Source organism: Lagenorhynchus albirostris, chromosome X, assembly GCF_949774975.1.
Source record: "Lagenorhynchus albirostris chromosome X, mLagAlb1.1, whole genome shotgun sequence".
Classification (NCBI taxonomy): domain Eukaryota; kingdom Metazoa; phylum Chordata; class Mammalia; order Artiodactyla; family Delphinidae; genus Lagenorhynchus; species Lagenorhynchus albirostris.
The window spans coordinates 74,534,120-74,553,555 of record NC_083116.1 but is presented as its reverse complement, the minus strand read 5'-3'; the positions used below and the strand labels follow the sequence as shown (position 1 = coordinate 74,553,555).

The window sequence follows — 19,436 nt, the reverse complement described above, 5'->3', positions numbered from 1 at the left end:
AAAACTCAAAATTAAAAAAAAAACTATTTAAAGAATAGACAGAGGGCCTGAATTTTTTGAAAGAAGACAAACAAATGGCCAACAGGAACATTAAAAGATGCTTAGCATCGCTGATCATTGGGGAAATGCAAATCAAAACCACAATGAGATGTCACCTCACATCTGACTGAATGGCTATCATCAAAAAGACCACAAATAACAAATATTGGTGAGGATGTAGAGGAAAGGAAACCCTAGTACACTCTTGGTGGGAATTTAAATTGGTGCAGCGACTGTGGGAAACAGTATGGAGATTCCTCAAAAATTTAAACATAAAGCTTCCATATGATCCAGCAATTCCACTCCTGGGTATTTGTCGGAAGAAAACAAACACACTAATTAGAAAAGATATATGCACCCCTATGTTGAGCATTACTTACAATAGCCAAGATATGGAAGCAATCTAAGTGCACACGAGTAGATAAATGGATTAAAAAACATGTGGTATATAAAAACCATGGAATATTACTCAGCCATACAAGGGAATGAAATCTTGCCATTTGCGTCAACATGGATGGACCTCGAGAGTATTATGATAAGTGAAACAAGTCAGACAAAGACAAATACCATATGATTTCACTTATATGTTAAATCCAAAAAACAAAACAAATGAACCAACATAATGAAACAGAAATAGAATCATAGGTACAGAGAACAAACAGGTGGCTGCCAGAGGGAAAGGGGGGACAGGATGTGAAAAATAGGTGAGAAAGGTTAAGAGGTATAAATTTCCAGTTACAAAATAAATGAATCACAGGTATGAAATGTACAGTATGGAGAATATAATCAATAATTATGTACTATCTTTATATGGTGACAGATCATAACTAGACTTATCATGGTGATCCTTTTATAATACATAGAAATCCCGAATCACTATGTTGTTCATCAGGAACTAACATTGTGTTACAGGTCAATTATACTTGATAAACAAACAAATAAACAAAGTAACTCATAGAAAACAGAGATTGGATTTGTGCTTGCCAGAGGTGGAAGCTGGGGGAATAGGGAATTGGACGAAGGCATCTAAAGGTACTAATTTCCCATCGTAAGATAAGTAAATACTAGGGATGTTATGTATAACATGATTAATATAATTAACACTTCTGTATGTTATATATGAAAATTGTAAAGAGAGTAAATCCTAAGAGTACTCATTACAAGAAAAAAAATTTTTCTTTAATTTTGTACCTGTATAAGACAATGGGTGTTCACTAAACTTATTGTGATAATACTTTCATATTGTATGTAAGTCAGATCATTATGCTGTACACCTTAAACTTATACAGTGCTGTATGTCAGTTATATCTCAGTATAACTGGAAGGGAAAAATATTTGATATGAAGAATGAATGAAGGAATAAGTAAATGAATAAATAGGTAAAACTAGTTATTGTGATTCAAAATGTAGCTCTCTTGCCTCTTACAACTACCTGAAAGGGAAGGGATGAGAATCTTATAAAATAGTATTTGGGATTGTGCTCTGTAAAGTAAGCAGTACAACCCAAATGGAAGTTGATAAGCTGAACTACTAGAGTACACTTGTAAGTACCACAGTCAGAAAGAGAGCTAATTCTTCCAACTCCAAATTGGGCTAATGATACTTCACAGTGCTGCTGAGAAAGTAAATGGCCCATGGCAGCAAATGTCTAGCTCAGAGCCTGGTGAACAGCAAACATTGAATAAATAGTGGCTTTTATGGTGTTATCATTATTATAGTCTCACTTATTTGTATTATTTACCTTTCTAAAACACAAACTAGTAAAAGGAACTGAGAGAAATGATAAGAAGAAACCATCTCCAATTCAGTTTATGGAAATTAAAGTAACTACTTCCACCTCCCCTTTGCTGTAAATGGTCAAGCAAGTTCCTCTTTCCATTCCATAAAGAGTCCCATATTTAAATTGCTTAGGCTGACACTTACTGCAGTTTTGCAAGCAGCCACTCAATTAAAAGGGCAGGGGGAAAGAATAACTAAAAGAAGGGCTTGCTCTCATCTGCTAAGAACCTATGAACGTGGTATCTGCTGCCTCTGGCCTCAGCTTTGCAGTAGGACCTGCCTAAGAAAGGAACTTTGAAGTCCAAAGTTTGGAAAGTAATGTGTGTAGAAAAAGAAAAGAAAGAGACTACAGGACAGTGTTACTTAAAGCACTTGCCAGTCAGATACATAAACTAAGTTCTGACAGAAATGGGACAAATTCTGTGCTACAGCACAATTTATTGGAACCACGTTGAAAGGTTCTTTGGCAATTGGCAGACTGGAAACTAAGGAGAGTTTTGGATTCATGGATGAATAACTGGCCCACATAGAAACATGGATGAGGGTTGTGGAGACCCAATATGGTATGCTCTGTTAGAGGTGCATCCCATGTCTAATCCACATTCAAAGCAGAGTGGCAAAACTTGTGGTTAATGACAAAAAAGAAAAGCAGTTTTTCAACAGTCTGCCACCAAATCTCAATCATCACTAATTTCCTATGAATAAGCCACATAAGAGAGATCTTCCATGGAAAGCACCAGCAACGGAGAAAAAGTCTCCAAATTTCTGCCTATCGAAATTGGGTCTTCATGCACCACAACTTTCAATGCTAACAAGTAAATCTTTTTTTCACTTTATAAACAATTTGTAAATAAGGGAAATCCTTAAAAATATGCCCTAAGACCCTGTCTGAGAAACAGTTAAAGGGACACACTTAACTACTTTTAGAATATGAAGAGTCAGTCTATCAGCTTTTATCTTAAGAAACCTTCAGGTGTGTGTACATGTGTGCGTGTGTGTGTATGTGTGTGTGTGTGTGTGTGTGTGTGCATGTGTTCCCAAAGCCCCTACCAAGATAGGCAAAAGTGAGATAACAGAATAATTTTTTTAGCTGGGTGGTCATACATAAAAAATAATATATAATGTATAACATAATATAACATATATATATAAGATCAGGTTCCTCCAGGTTAGTGAACTATCTTCTCAGTGTGTTAAACTCATCTTGCCATTTTGGAGAGTAGGGGAAAGTTTGGAGGGCAGAAGAAGATGCATTAACTGTTTAAAGATATTTGAGCATTACATACAATGTGGGGTATAGATTATTCCAACTTTAGGCAACAGAATACTCCTTGAAAAAAGGAATTTTGGAAAATGTTTTGTATTTTAAAGTCTTAACTATTTAAAGGAATCCTATAGTAGAGCCTTCTTAAAAGCAAGTAATACTCTCCTCCAATTTAACCATATTTTTTTGCAAATTTTCTTTGTACAATGTGATAAACTCTTGTAATAATGATCTAAAAGAGTACAGGCACTTTCAGAAGGCCTAGAATCATTAACACAGATTTTTCACTCAACTGAGTAGTATCTGGCCCAATGCAAACTTAGGCCACAAAGAACATATGAAGTCATGGCTTCACACAACAGTGGTGGACTTGATTCTTTGACACAAAGTAAACATATACTCTTTTCTGAGATGCAGTCACAGATGTATTTCAAAAAAATGTGGCCCATAAAAGAACTGACCTGCTGCTTAGCACCTGGCTTCTGCTCCATAGGTGTCATGGTGAGCGTTTTGGTCTCTTTCTCATATTGGCAGTAGTATTTCACCCAGGATATTCCCAAAGCCCCTACAAAGATAGGCAACAGTGAGCTGATAGAATAAGTATTTTGTCTTCATGGTCAGTCCACCCCTAAGACAGAAGCTGTGTACAGATTATTCTTCATGGTCATGATCCAGATCTAGTGCTACTTTTCCCCTGAGCTCCAGCCGTGCAGTACCACTTGCCCACTACACAGATGGATAACCTAATCATCATCAACTGCTTTCCACATCTGCTCTGGCTTGCTCCAAACCACTCTCCTTGCCATGTTCCCTGTGAATGCTCCCATTATATATCCTATTGTATGATCTGGAAACATCTGTAATCTTCTGCTCCTCCTTCCCTGTAACCTGCCCTTCAATCCCCTACATGTCTCTCCTTTCACCCCTTTCAGAACTGAATTCATTCAGGACCCTATTTCTGACTTTTTAAAAAATGTTTTATGAGCTATTTCAAACAAAACAAAAATTCACTATTTCTCCAATTAATTCTTTCAGTGGCCTTCTCTTTGGTTTCCCCTATCTGTGATCACTCCTTTCTAGCCCATTCTCTACTCTTTTGTTAGAGAAATATTTTTTTAATTATAGGTTTATTTATATCATTCTTTTTATTATAAACCACCCATGGCTTTCCCACTCTCTCCAAACTCCTTAGGTTGGCTCACAAAGCCTTTTATAATGTGATCGTATTTACCTTTCCACCTTTGTCTTTTGCCACCCTCACCTCTATGCTCTTGTCTCATGGAATTATATTCAGTTACCAAAAACATAGGTGGCAATATAATATATAGACCAAGTTCAAGACATATTTAAGAGTGAATAAGGCACTATCACTAATTATATCAGGACAACAAGTATAAACCAGGACTGTCCTTGTAAAACCAAGACCCTACAAACAAACTATAACCTCACACACCTCTGTGCCTTTATTCATGCAGTGGTATACACCTGGAATTTTCTTTGCCATTTTCTTTACCTGTCAAACTCCCAGTCATAATTCAAGTTTCAGTTCATATATCACTTCCTCAGTGAAGCCCTTAGATATATGCCCCAAATGCAGTGCTCAACACATTTCATTATAGTTCTCGATATACTTGTGTCTTAATCAGACTGTGAACTTCTTGAGGGCAAAAACCAAGCTTGATCCATTTTTTGTACCCCCAATGCATTGCATATTGTCTGGCAAAAAGGATTCTTAGTAAGCGTACATTCAACTGAGTAGGAATGTCATATCCATTTAACAAATTAGAAAACTGGGGCATAGAAGGATCACATAGTTAGTTGATATTAGAGCCAAGATTACATACTCATTACTCTGTGCCTCTCTTATAATATAACAGTGGTTCTCAAGTAGGGGCAATTTTGCCTCTCAGGGGACATTTGGCAATGTCTAGAGACATTTTTGGTTATCACACCTGGGAAGTGCTATTAGAATAAAGTGGGGAGAGGCTATAGATGCTTCTAAACACCTTATAATGCATAGGATAACTGCTCGAAACAAAGAATTAGCCAGCCTGAAATGTCAATACCACTGAGACTGAGAGATCCTGCAATGGAGAGTTGAAGAGATGAACCTGACAAATAGAAGAACACATCTTTGAAAACCATCAAAGTGAGTTGCTCTAAGGGATGAAAAGCATGATAATATCACTGCTGAAATACCATGTTTTGTGGATTCCAGTGGGTTTTGCCACTGGTAACCTCTGGGTAGTCTCATTTGCCTACTCACCAGGTAGAATAATTCTGGTCAGGGAATGAAATCACAGGCTTTGGGGACATTGGGTCATAGTTCAAAAGGAAAATCAAATAGCACATACAGGTTTACATAATGTTATTTAGGAGGTAGAAAAGCTTGAACCCTCTGCGATATTCAGTGACCAGATAAGTTAACCCATTTTCCTTGGTTAGCAATGAACAACTGTGTTGCTCACTGAAATCGCAATGGTTGTGTAGTGCTTTAAGGGCAAGTTTATGATCCTAAGGCAGTGGAAGGTATAGGGTATAGCTGTAGGAGCATAGGTTTTGGCATTTCCCAAACCTGAATTTACACTTAGCCCTGATACATGATAGTTGGGTGACTTTCAACTAGTGATCTCTCTAAGCCTCAGTGGCTTCATGTGTAAAATGGGTATGATAAGGTGGTTTCAAAGATTTCATGAGGTAGTATATTTAAAGCACTTAACACCATGCCTGGAATATAGTAGGTATAATAAGTATTATTTTATGTCTCCTTTCTCCTACCTCCCTTTTAGCCCCAAACAGTCATTGAAAGGATTAAGCAATTAACAATCCCCATTTTGAATCTCAGAGAAAACCTTAGGTCTTATCATCCCACAGCCTTTGTAAGACAAATCCTTAACCTCCTCCTCCAATTTCTCCTTCCTTTTTGTTTTCTCTGTTCCCACACTACTCTCCAAATAGGTATAGCTGGCAGGGGTCTATGAACTATATGGGTGCCTGGAGTTTGGAGAAGCCAAGTGGCAGCTGGTGTCAGCCTACTGAAACCCAGTAGCTATCCCTGTATTCCCACATACATTTCTCTTGTGTATAGAGATAGCCTTCGATGGTTGGCTGTCCTGGAAGTTTGCATGTCTGTGGAGCTTCTTTCATCCTTTTCTTAAGTTCTTCCATCTCTTCTCGGGTACTGGAGAAATGATTTCTTGTCTGTAAGACATTATCATCATAATCATTATCATCATCACCATCATGATGAATAAGCATTCACTGGTCAGAGACCCAGTGCAGAGTTTTCTTGGCTTTCACCATGTGCTACAACATAGCAAAAAAACAAATGTTGAATGGCATAGTAATTAGAAAACAGTTTAGTGGAGTTTAACAGTACTAAAGTCTAAATGGGAGAGGGAAACATAAATACCAATGTACCCATAAAACCACATCTGGGAGACATTTTCTAATGAAAATGACAAAAGTCTCCAATAAATAAAGGCTCTAAGAATTCTGAGCATCAGACTGACCCCTGCCTTATGAAAAGGGAGGCTATAAAGAAGGTTCCCAAAGATAATATTATCACGGCAACTTCTACATTCTGCCTCAAGTAAAGCTACTGCCTACTTGGCTCTGAATCAAATCCAGGCCATTAGAATAAAGGATATGACAGGGTGCTCTCTTTGAACATAGGTTAATGGAAAACCTATGTTTTCATGCCCATGAATAGCAAAAGCTAATGTTAAGAAGTAATATATTTAAAAGTACACAACTAAATATTCCTGGTTATAGGAATATTTTGTAAATCAGCAGAAGAGAGGGGCGCTCACATTCTGGTGAAAGACAGTACCCAGAAAGAAAAACAACAATTAACAATACCTGTAAATCAGCATTCTCCTAAACAACCAAGTAAAGTTTATTTCCACTTCAACTTACCGTTTCCATCTAAAAATACAACTATAAATTTTATGCAATGTAACAAGTCCAAAGTCACTAACTCAGTGATGCCTTCTTTTACTGTACCAGATAGTCAATTATTCCACTCTCTATGCTTTACCTTTTTTGGTCTTAACTGTATTTTAGCACTTTTCATAAGTAATTATGATATATCTCTGTTTATATCTCTCGGCTCCAAGAGACTATATATTCCTTGAAGGCAAAAACTAACATGCCTCATTATGGTATGTCCAGTGCATTTTACAATGTCTGGCACAGAGTATATGCTCATTACATACCTAAGTATTTGTTAAATATGGGTTAAATAAGTAAATGAGAAAAATAATATATGTGACAAGGAAGGGAAGGGTGTGCCTATGCCCATCTATAAGAAACAGCATGGGATGGGCTTCCCTGGTGGCGCAGTGGTTGAGAGTCTGCCTGCCAATGCAGGGGACACGGGTTCGTGCCCCGGTCTGGGAAGATCGCACGTGCCGTGGAGCAGCTAGGCTCGTGAGCCATGGCCTCTGAGCCTGCACGTCCGGAGCCTGTGCTCCGCAATGGGAGAGGCCACAACAGTGAGAGGCCCGCGTACCGCAAAAAAAAAAAAAGAAACAGCATGGGAAAGAAGGTGGAGACAACCTTTAAAAATAATTTATTCAACTCTAGTTGAAACGATGTACACATTTATGTACTATACACGTATGTATATATACATATATAGTTATATATATGTACATATATACGTACACATAATGAGAAAAGTAGTGAGAAAAGGAAAAGAGGGGAAAATGGGCATTTGTGGCAATAAAACCTACAAAGAGAGTGTCCTGACTAACTAGCAGGGAAGGAGCATAAGACCTGTGCTTTAAAAAGCGCATAGGTGGTTTCTGATCTGGGAGAGATATAACAAACTAGCAACATTTAATAAATATTGGATAGATAGACACGTCAGTGGGTAGAAGGGTGGGTTTGAACAATGGTCAGCCTCAAACACAGGGAAGAGCTGAAACTGGAAGAGTAAGAACAATCTAGTACACTAAAACATTTGTGATCCATACCAGTCTGTCCTGACAAATTATCTGGGATGTAATAACCTAGAACTCCAAGGTCAAGATATTAGAGCTGAAATCCAATTGGAATGCAGAGACAGGTGAAGAAACCCACATGTAAACTCACATTCTGTAAACTGAGCTGGAGTTGCTGTTTATATGGGAGGAAATCCTGTGTGAGCTCCACGGTCAAGCTGTTGGAAATGAAGAGGCTATGAAGAAAGGCCAAGACCTAGGGAAAAATGTATAAAAATAACTTTATCACCAGCACCTTCTCATTAATCAAATAAAGGAAATAGATGCACAAAAAGAAACTCCACACAGTAGAGTATAGTGTTAAAAGCAGTAACACAAACACAAACAGGTCTACACATAGCTATTCTTTTATTAGGTTAAACATTAACACTGGACTCAGATCTACAAAATAAGAACTATTACCAAATTTATTCATCAATACCCTTTTCAGATAGCATATAAAACCATTCATAATGTGGACAATATGGACATAATGTGGGAATAGACTGTGTCTTTATATCCTCAGGAATGGCACAGAATAGGTACTCAATAAATTAAAATGGCTAAATGGCATAATGAAGACTCTCATAATGCTAAAAGATCCAAGGATATTTTTTTTGAAAACCAATTTTCAAGTTAGAAATGTTTCGGGGAGGGGTTGGGACATTGCAGAAGAAGACGTAGAAATGATCAATAAAATATATTTTTAATGTTTAAAATGTTCAACCCCAATAAAAATCAAATATACACAAATAAAAACAAAAGAAAATACAATCTTCATCTATCAAATACAAACATTTTAAAAGCAATGCTCAATGCTGGTAATAGTAGAGTGTAATAGGAAGTAGTAAAAACTGCTCTGTTCTTTTTAGAAAGTAAACAGGTGAGTACATATAAATATGTGCACACATATATACATACAAACACATAAATATGTGTGTATATATGTACATAAACACAAACTATATATACATAAACATATAAAAACGATGTACACATTTATGTACTATACACGTATGTATATATACATATATAGTTATATATATGTACATATATACGTACACATACATATAAATGCATATGAGTGTGTGTAGCACACACACAGTTATATAGACATTCTTCCTGTTTCTCTCCAAGGTTTCCCATCTCAGGAAATGACACCACCACCCACTCAATCAAGCCAGAAAGTAAAGAATTCTGATTTCTTTCACTCACATCTCAATCTAATCAATCAGTAATTCCTGTCAGTTTTGCTTCTAAAATATATCTCTAATCCAATCATTCTTTTCTGTTTCTACTACCACCATCTGAACCCAAAGCAACATTTTTGCTTGCCTAGACCACTGCAGTAGCCTCCGAACTGGTTTCCTCAATCCCACTGTTGCCCACTTCCAAGTCCTTCTCCACACAACAAAATCAGCATGTCATATCCTATTTAATACCCGTCAGTGATTTTTCTACTATACTTAGACTAAAACCTAACCCCTTCACCATGCTTACAGATCCTATGCCTTCCTGTCAGATATTGTTTCCTGCCACTCTCACCAGTATCTAAAGGCATTAATCTTTTCATTCCTTGAGCACATCATTCTTTTCTAACTTACGGACTTTGCACATGTGTTTTTCTGTGCCTGGAATGTTCTTTCCCCATTATTCACATTGCCTCATCTTCTCTTTCTTTAGATCTCATCTTAAATGACACTTTCAGAGGTGCCCCTTGACCACTTGATCTAAAGTAGCTGTCTGTTCTTGTTCTTTGTTTTAGTCCTTATCACAACTTATAGTTATTTTATTTATGTTCATCCTTCTTTCCCTTCTGTCTACCCCATGAAAGTATAGTCTTCATAAAGACAGAAACTGAGTCTGTCTTTTTCACTATAGGATACCCAGTGTTTAGCACTCTGCCTGGCACATAACAGAAGCTCAATAAATGCTTATTGGATAAATTAATAAATACTTGTTTGCACATATACATATGCAGATATATACAACTGTGAGCACAGATACACATGTACACAGATATATACATATTCATGTGTAACATGTGTAAACACACATGCACATGTGTACACACCTCTACAAGTACACATGCACAATAGATAGAGAAAGGAATATAACAGATACACAGGGAATTTAGGAGGAAAAATGCCACAATATTAACAGTGATCATCTCTGTATGGGAGATTTGTTGTATTTGTTTTGTTCTACATATAAGTTTTTATAGCTTTTCTGCAATTGTTTTTTACATTGTTTTCTACATTATTTTATAATAAAAAAGAAAGTTGTTAAAATTCAACATAGTTGTCAAACCACAGCCCGTCATCTTTTATAATAAATTAAGGCTATTTAATTAGAAAAATTTTCAAAAGATGGAAGTAAAAATAGTAGAATGGGAAGTCACTGAATGCAAGGAACATGAGTTCCTAGAACAGTGTCTGGGATATGATGAGTACATTCAGAAACCTTATGAAAGTATGAGAGGAAGGAAGGGAGGAGAACAAGGTAAAATGAAAGGTGACAGAGAAATCAAGGAAGGGAAGGAAGGAGAGGAGGAAAAGAAAGATAAAGAAAAAATCATAGCTATAGAGAGAAATGGGGGAGGAAGGAGTGTGGGGGAGGGAAAAGAAGAGTGAGAGAGAGAATATTAGTGAGAGAGCAAGAGTAACATAAGCCAGTGTGTCTACTTCTGTGACATTCATTACTAAGCACTGACTATCCTTCATATTCTTGGAGACTCCAATTTTATAATCAAAGTTCTCCACATTTACCTGAGATTTGGTAAATATTTTTAGACCATTCATCAACAGATAGAACTTACTGGCTCCACAATATTGAACTTCTTAGACTCCTGAACTTCCTGGATTTGATAAACATAATCAAGGGATGACTCAAAGAAATTGTGTCTCTCCTTGTCCACCTGGAGGTCTGCCTGTAGAAGAAGGGTAACAAATGTCACATAACAGCATAGTCATTCATGTAAGTCAGTTCTTACGGATTCAACAGAATGTTAGGGCTGGAGGAGAATTGTGCCACCAAGCAGTGATCTTATCCCTTTATTTTACAGATAGGGAACATAAAGCCAAGATAGAAAAAGTGACTGATGCAAGATTTCCAGTTTCTGGCCTAACAAGTAAGAAGCTTGGAAGTTATTGTGACCATCCTCATACAAGGAAAAGCTAAGCTGAGAATCAACAACTCTTCTTAGAACCAACAGAGCATTGAAGTCAGAGGAAAAACCACTGCCTCAAAAATTGGATAGAGAGTTGAATATGGAGAATCCAAGCTTGCCAGAGCAGAAGCCCAGAAGCAGAAGCCTGTTGCTGTAACCAGTATCAAACCTTATTTAAGAATATCTCTCTGAAGAAATCCAAAGACAATAGGGAAGACAAAAAACAAAGATACCAGAGGAAATTTTGGCCTCTGACAAGAACAGCTATAGCAAACTAAGCACAGCCTAAATCCTAGTCAGATAAGCATAAAACCTCATAATAATGGCCTTTTTACCTCAGTTCCTTTTACCCAGGGCATCATGTTCAGCTTTCAACAAAATATTACAAGGCATGCAAAAAGGAAAAACAAACCAACAAACACAGTCTGAAGAATCAGCATCAGAATCAGACTCAAAGAAGGCAGAGATGGTGGATGGTGAAATCATAGAACCAGGGATTACAGCTAAAGGCTGTTATGGAAAAGAGGACAATACACAAGAACAGATGGATAATATAAGCAGACATGAAAATTTGAAGAAATAATCAAAGGGAAATGATAGCAATCAAAAACACTAGCAAAAATAAAGAATGCCTTTAATGGGCTCACCAACAGACTGGGCAAGGCTAAGGAAAGAATCAGTGAACTGAATATATGCCAATAGAAATTTCAAAAACTGAAATGCAGACAAAATGGAATAAAGAAGATAGAGTAGATTATTCAAGAAATGTTGGACAATTATAAAAGGTGTAAGATATGCATACTAGGAATGCCAGAAGGAAATGAAGGAGAGAAACAGAAGAAATATTTAAAGTAATGATGACTGAAAACCTTCTAAAGTTAAACACAGTTACAAACAACAGATTGAGGAAGCTCAGAGAATAATAGCAGGATAAATACCAAAAAATCTACATGCAGGCATGTCATATTGAAAGTACAGAAAGTAAAAGGCACAGAGTAAATCTTGAAAGAAGCAAGAGAAAAAAACACCTTACTCAAAGAGGAGTAAGGATAAGACTTCTCTTTTTTCAAAAAAATGCAAAAAGAGGAGAGTAGAGTAAAATGTTTAAGGCATTGAAATTTTTAAAAATCACAAACTTAGAATTCTGTATCCAGTGACATTATCTTCCAAAAGTGAAGGAAAATTAAACAATTTCACAAAAAACACAAAAACTGAAGGATTTGGTTGCCAGTAGACTCTGAGTCCAAGAAGTGTTACAGTTCTTAAGAAAGAAAATGATATAGGTCAGAAATGTGTACCAACATAAAGAAGAGCACTAGAGAAGCAATGAATGAAGGTAAAATAAAATCTTATATTTTTCTTATTCTTAACTGATCTTACAAATAAGAGTTTGTCCAAAATAATAATTGCAACAATGTATTTGGTGATTAGAGATTATGAAAAAGTGAAATGAATGACAGCAATATTATCAGGGACTCAAGGGAGAAATTGGAAATACTCTGTTATAAAGTTCCTGTACTACCAATGAAGTAGAATAATGTTATTTGAAAGTAGACATGGCTTAACTGTAAATGCATATTGAAAACACTAGGATAACCTCGAAGAAAGTTTTTTTTTAAAAAAGTACAACTGATATGCTAAGACAGGACAAAAAATGGAATCATATTACAATTTCCAATTGAAAAAAAGAGAATGCAGAACAAGAATGGAAGACAAAAAAAGGAACAAAGAACAGAGGCAATGAATAGAAAACAGTAACAAACATGGTAGATATCTATCCAACTATATCAATAATCACTTTAAATACACCAATTAAAAAGCTGAGACTGTGAGGACACATAAAAAATAAGAGTTAATTATATGTTATGTATAAGACATCACTTTAAATATAAAAGACAAAGATAGATTAAAAGTAAAGTTATGAAGAGACTTGAATCAAGATGGCACAGTAGGAGTATGTTCATCCCACCATAAACACATCAAAAATATATCTATAATTCTCACTGAAAACTAACTGGAGACTAGCATAAAAACTCCTGTACAACTAAGACTATAAGAAAGACACACACAGAACTTGGTAGATAGGGAAAAGAAGCAATCAGGTCAGGACTCATGCCCCTGGGAGGGGACTCAGAGGAAAAGGGAGATTACACTGGTGGGGATTCTCTTTGGGGAGTGAGTGGTTCAAGCCACATATTGGGCCCCACAGCCCTGGGGCTCAACAAAGGGAAGACGAGCCCCCTTAGCTGGTAAGAGGACCAGTGGGACTATCAGAAAGGCTGCAGAAAGCCTGGATTCTGCTCCTGAGGAGCACATGAATGCTTGCTTGCTCCTAAAGCAAGGCAGAAAGGGCCGACTGAAACTGTGTGTCTCACTGACTAGTTTCCTGTGACTACCTAGGTGCACACACCAGCCTGAACCAAGAGAAGACTCCAGCATCATTTGCCTGAAGTCACAGCTCCACACTGGACCGAAGGCTGCCACTACCATATAATCCAGCAATTCTATTGCAGGGTATATACCTAACGAAAACAAAAACACTAATTCAAAAAGATACATCTGGGGGACCTTGAAGATGGCGGAAGAGTAAGACGCGGAGATCACCTTCCTCCCCACAGATACACCAGAAATACATCTACACGTGGAACAACACCTACAGAACACCTACTGAAGGCTGGCAGAAGACCTCAGACCTCCCAAAAGGCAAGAAACTCCCCACGTGCCTGGGTAGGGCAACAGAAAAAAAGAAAAAACAGAGACAAAAGAATAGGGACGGCACCTGCACCAGTGGGAGGGAGCTGTGAAGGAGGAAAAGTTTCCACACACTAGGAAGCCCCTTCGCGGGCGGAGACTGCGGGAGGCGGAGGGGGGAGCTTCGAAGCCGTGGAGGAGTGCACAGCAACGGGTGCGGAGGGCAAAGCGGGGAGATTCCCGCACAGAGGATCGGTGCCGACCAGCACTCACCAGCCCGAGAGGCTTGTCTGCTCACCCGCCGGGGCGGGCGGGGCTGCGAGCTGAGGACGGAGCGCAGGGAGAGGACTGGGGTTGGCGGCTTGAACATAGCGTGAAGGGGTTAGTGCACCACAGCTAGCCGGGAGGGAGTCCAGGGAAAAGTCTGCACCTGCCGAAGAGGCAAGAGACTTTTTCTTCCCTCTTTGTTTCCTAGTGCGTGAGGAGAGGGGTTTAAGAACGCTGTTTAAAGGAACTCCAGAGACGGGCACGAGCCGCGGCTAAAAGCGCGAACCCCAGAGACGGGCGGGAGCCGCAGCTGAAAGCGCGGACCCCAGAGGCGGGCGGGAGACGTTAAGGCTGCTGCTGCCGCCACCAAGGGGCCTGTGTGCGAGCACAGGTCACTCTCCACACCCCTCTTCCGCGGAGCCTGTGCAGCCCGCCACTGCCGGGTTCCCGGGATCCAGGGACAACTTCCCCGGGAGAACGCACGGCGGGCCTCAGGCTGATGCAAAGTCACGCCGGACTTTGCCACCGCAGGCCCGCCCCGCACTCCGTGCCCCTCCCTCCCCGCCGGCCTGAGTGCCCCGAATCAGCGGCTCCTTTAACCCCGTCCTGTCTGAGCAAAAAACAGACGCCCTCCAGCGACCTACACGCAGAGGCAGGGCCAAATCCAAAGCTGAGCCCCTGTGAGCTGTGAGAACAAAGAAGAGAAAGGGAAATCTCTCCCAGCAGCCTCAGAAGCAGCGGATTAAAGCTCCACAATCAACTTGATATACCCTGCATCTGTGGAATACCTGAATAGACAACCAATCATCCCAAATTAAGGAAGTGGACTTTAGGAGCAAGATCTATGATTTTTTTCCCCTTTCCTCTTTTTGTGAGTGTGTATGTGTATCCTTCTGTGTGAGATCTTGTCTGTATACTCTTGCTTCCACCATTTGTCCTAGGGTTCTATCCGTCCATGGTTTTTTCTTAAAATTTTTTTCTTAATAATCAATTTTAACTTTAATAACGTTATTATACTTTACCTTCGTTCTTTCTTTCTTTCCTTCCTTCCTTCCCTCCTTTAGACAACGAATCATCCCAAATTGAGGAGGTGGTCTCTGACAGCAAGATTTATGATTTTTCCCCCTTCACCTCTTTTAGTGAGGGTGTATGTGTATGCTTCTGTGTAAGATTTTGTCTGTATAGCTTTGCTTCTAACATTTGTCCTAAGGTTCTATCCGTCCCCTTTTTTTTTTCTAAATAAGAATTTTTTAATTCAATAACTTTATTACACTTTATTTTATTTTTACTGTACCTTCTTTCTGTCTTTTTCCTTCTTTCCCTCCTTCCTTCCTTCCTCCCTCCTTTCTTTCCTTCCTGCCTTCTTTCCTTCTTTGCTTCTTTCTTTCTTCCTTCCTTCCTTCCTTCCCTCCTTTCCTTCTTTCTTTCCTCATACTTCTACTAATTCCCTCTACTTTTTCGCCCTTTTATTCTGAGCCGTGTGGATGAAAGGCCCTTGGTGCTCCAGCCAGGAGTCAGGGCTCTGCCTCTGAGGTAGGAGAGCCAACTTCAGGACACTGGTCCACAAGAGACCTCCCAGCTCCACATAATATCAAACGGCGAAAATCTCCCAGAGACCTCCATCTTAACACCAGCACCCAGCTTCACTCAATGACCAGCAAACCACAGTGCTGGACAACCTATGCCAAGCAACTAGCAAAACAGGAACACAACCCCACCCATTAGCAGAGAGGCTGCCGAAAATCATAATAAGGCCACAGACACCCCCAAACACACCACCAGACGTGAACCTGCCCACTAGAGAGACAAGATCCAGCCTCATCCACCACAACACAGGCACTAGTCCCCTCCACCAGGAAGCCTACACAACCCTCTGAACCAACCTTAGCCACTGGAGACAGACATCAAAAACAGCGGGAACTACGAACCTGCAGTCTGCAAAAAGGAGACCCCAAACACAGTAAGATAAGCAAAATGAGAAGACAGAAAAACACACAGCAGATAAAGGAGCAAGATAAAAATGCACCAGACCTAACAAATGAAGAGGAAATAGGCAGTCTACCTGAAAAAGAATTCAGAATAATGATAGTAAGGATGATCCGAAATCTTGGAAATAGAATGGACAAAATGCAAGAAACAGTTAACAAGAACCTAGAAGAAATAAAGATGAAACAAGCAATGATGAACAACACAATAAATGAAATTAAAAGTACTCTAGATGGGATCAATAGCAGAATAACTGAGGCAGAAGAACGGATAAGTGACCTGGAAGATAAAATAGTGGAAATAACTACTGCAGAGCAGAATAAAGCAAAAAGAATGAAAATAACTGAGGACAGTCTCAGAGACCTCTGGGACAACATTAAACGCACCAACATTCGAATTATAGGGGTTCCAGAAGAAGAAGAGAAAAACAAAGGGACTGAGAAAATATTTGAAGAGATTATAGTTGAAAACTTCCCTTATATGGGAAAGGAAATAGTTAATCAAGTCCAGGAAGCACAGAGAGTCCCATACAGGATAAATACAAGGAGAAATATGCCAAGACACATATTAATCAAACTGTCAAAAATTAAATACAAAGAAAGCATATTAAAAGCAGCAAGGGAAAAACAACAAATAACACATAAGGGAATCCCCATAAGGTTAACAGCTGATCTCTCAGCAGAAACCCTACAAGCCAGAAGGGAGTGGCAGGACATACACAAAGTGATGAAGGAGAAGAACCTGCAGCCAAGACTACTCTACCCAGCAAGGATCTCATTCAGATTTGATGGAGAAATTAAAACCTTTACGGACAAGCAAAAGCTGAGAGAGTTCAGCACCAACAAACCAGCTTTACAACAAATGCTAAAGGATCTTCTCTAGGCAAGAAACACAAGAGAAGGAAAAGACCTATAATAACGAACCCAAAACAATTTAGAAAATGGGAATAAGAACATACATATCAATAATTACCTTAAATGTAAATGGAATAAATGCTCCCACCAAAAGACACAGATTAGCTGAATGGATACAAAAACAAGACCCTTATATATGCTGTCTACAAGAGACCCACTTCAGACCTAGAGACACATACAGACTGAAAGTAAGGGGATGGAAAAAGATATTCCATGCAAATGGAAACCAAAAGAAAGCTGGAGTAGCAATTCTCATATCAGACAAAATAGACTTTAAAATAAGGACTATTAAAAGAGACAAAGAAGGACACTACATAATGATCAAGGAATCGATCCAAGAAGAAGATATAACAATTATAAATATTTATGCACCCAACATAGGAGCACCTCAATACATAAGGCAAATACTAACAGGCATAAAAGGGGAAATCGACAGTAACACATTCATAGTAGGGGACTTAAACACCCCACTTTCACCCATGGACAGATCATCCAAAATGAAAATAAATAAGGAAACACAAGCTTTAAATGATACATTAAACAAGATGGACTTAATTGATATTTATAGGACACTCCATCCAAAAACAACAGAATACACATTTTTCTCAAGTGCTCATGGAACATTCACCAGGATAGATCATATCTTGGGTCCCAAACCAAGCCTTGGCAAATTTAAGAAAATTGAAATTGTATCAAGTATCTTTTCTGACCCCAACGCCATGAGACTGGATATCAATTACAGGAAAAGATCTGTAAAAAATACAAACACATGGAGGCTAAACAATACACTACTTAACAATGAAGTGATCACTGAAGAAATCAAAGAGGAAATAAAAAAATACCTAGAAACAAATGACAATGGAGACACAACGACCCAAAACCTGTGGGATGCAGCAAAAGCAGTTCTAAGGGGGACGTTTATAGCAATACAAGCTCACGTTAAGAAGCAGGAAACATCTCGAATAAACAACCTAACCTTGCACCTCAAGCAATTAGAGAAACAAGAACAAAAAAAACCCAAAGCTAGCAGAAGGAAAGAAATCATAAAGACAAGATCAGAAATAAATGAAAAAGAAATGAAGGAAACAATAGCAAAGATCAATAAAACCAAAAGCTGGTTCTTTGAGAAGATAAACAAAATAGATAAACCACTAGACAGACTCATCAAGAAAAAAAGGGAGAAGACTCAAATCAATAGAATTAGAAATGAAAAAGGAGAGGTAACAACTGACACTGCAGAAATAAAGAGATCATGAGAGATTACTACAAGCAACTCTATGCCAATAAAATGGACAATCTGGAAGAAATGGACAAATTCTTGGAAATGCACAACCTGCCAAGACTGAATCAGGAAGAAATAGAAAATATGAACAGACCAATCACAAGCACTGAAACTGAAACTGTGATTAAAAATCTTCCAACAAACAAAAGCCCAGGACCAGATGGCTTCACAGGTGAATTCTATCAAACATTTAGAGAAGAGCTAACACCTATCCTTCTCAAACTCTTCCAAAATATAGCAGAGGGAGGAACACTCCCAAAATCATTCTACTAGGCCACCATCACCTTGATACCAAAACCAGACAAGAATGTCACAAAGAAAGAAACCTACAGGCCAATATCCCTGATGAACATAGATGCAAAAATCCTCAACAAAATACTAGCAAACAGAATCCAACAGCACATTAAAAGGATCATGCACCATGATCAAGTGGGGTTTATTCCAGGAATGCAAGGATTCCTCAATATACGCAAATCTATCAATGTGATAAACCATATTAACAAACTGAAGGAGAAAAACCATATGATCATCTCAATAGATGCAGAGAAAGCTTTTGACAAAATTCAACACCAATTTATGATAAAAACCCTGCAGAAAGTAGGCATAGAGGGAACTTTCTTCAACATAATAAAGGCCAAATATGACAAGCCCACAGCAAACATCATCCTCAATGGTGAAAAACTGAAAGCGTTTCCACTAAGATCAGGAAAAAGACAAGGTTGCCCACTCTCACCACTCTTATTCAACATAGTTTTGGAAGTTTTAGCCACAGCAATCAGAGAAGAAAAGGAAATAAAAGGAATCCAAATCGGAAAAGAAGAAGTAAAGCTGTCACTGTTTGCACATGACATGATCCTATACATAGAGAATCCTAAAGATGCTACCAGAAAACTACTAGAGCTAATCAATGAATTTGGTAAAGTGGCAGGATACAAAATTAATGCACAGAAATCTCTGGCATTCCTATACACTAATGATGAAAAATCTGAAAGTGAAATCAAGAAAACACTCCCATTTACCACTGCAACAAAAAGAATAAAATATCTAGGAATAAACCTAC

General features: G+C 38.5%; 1 protein-coding gene across 1 annotated transcript in view; it reads right to left on the bottom strand.

Annotated features, from left to right (window-relative positions):
* OPHN1 (oligophrenin 1) overlaps positions 1 to 19,436 on the bottom strand; it is a 611,865-nt gene that overhangs the window by 259,511 nt on the left and 332,918 nt on the right. Inside the window, exons 7-10 of the mRNA XM_060138347.1 lie at positions 10,886 to 10,996; positions 8,180 to 8,284; positions 6,154 to 6,283; positions 3,544 to 3,647 (exon numbers count right to left, since the gene is read on the bottom strand). Coding sequence (XP_059994330.1) covers positions 3,544 to 3,647; positions 6,154 to 6,283; positions 8,180 to 8,284; positions 10,886 to 10,996 — 450 coding nt within the window. The remainder of the gene's footprint in view (positions 1 to 3,543; positions 3,648 to 6,153; positions 6,284 to 8,179; positions 8,285 to 10,885; positions 10,997 to 19,436) is intronic.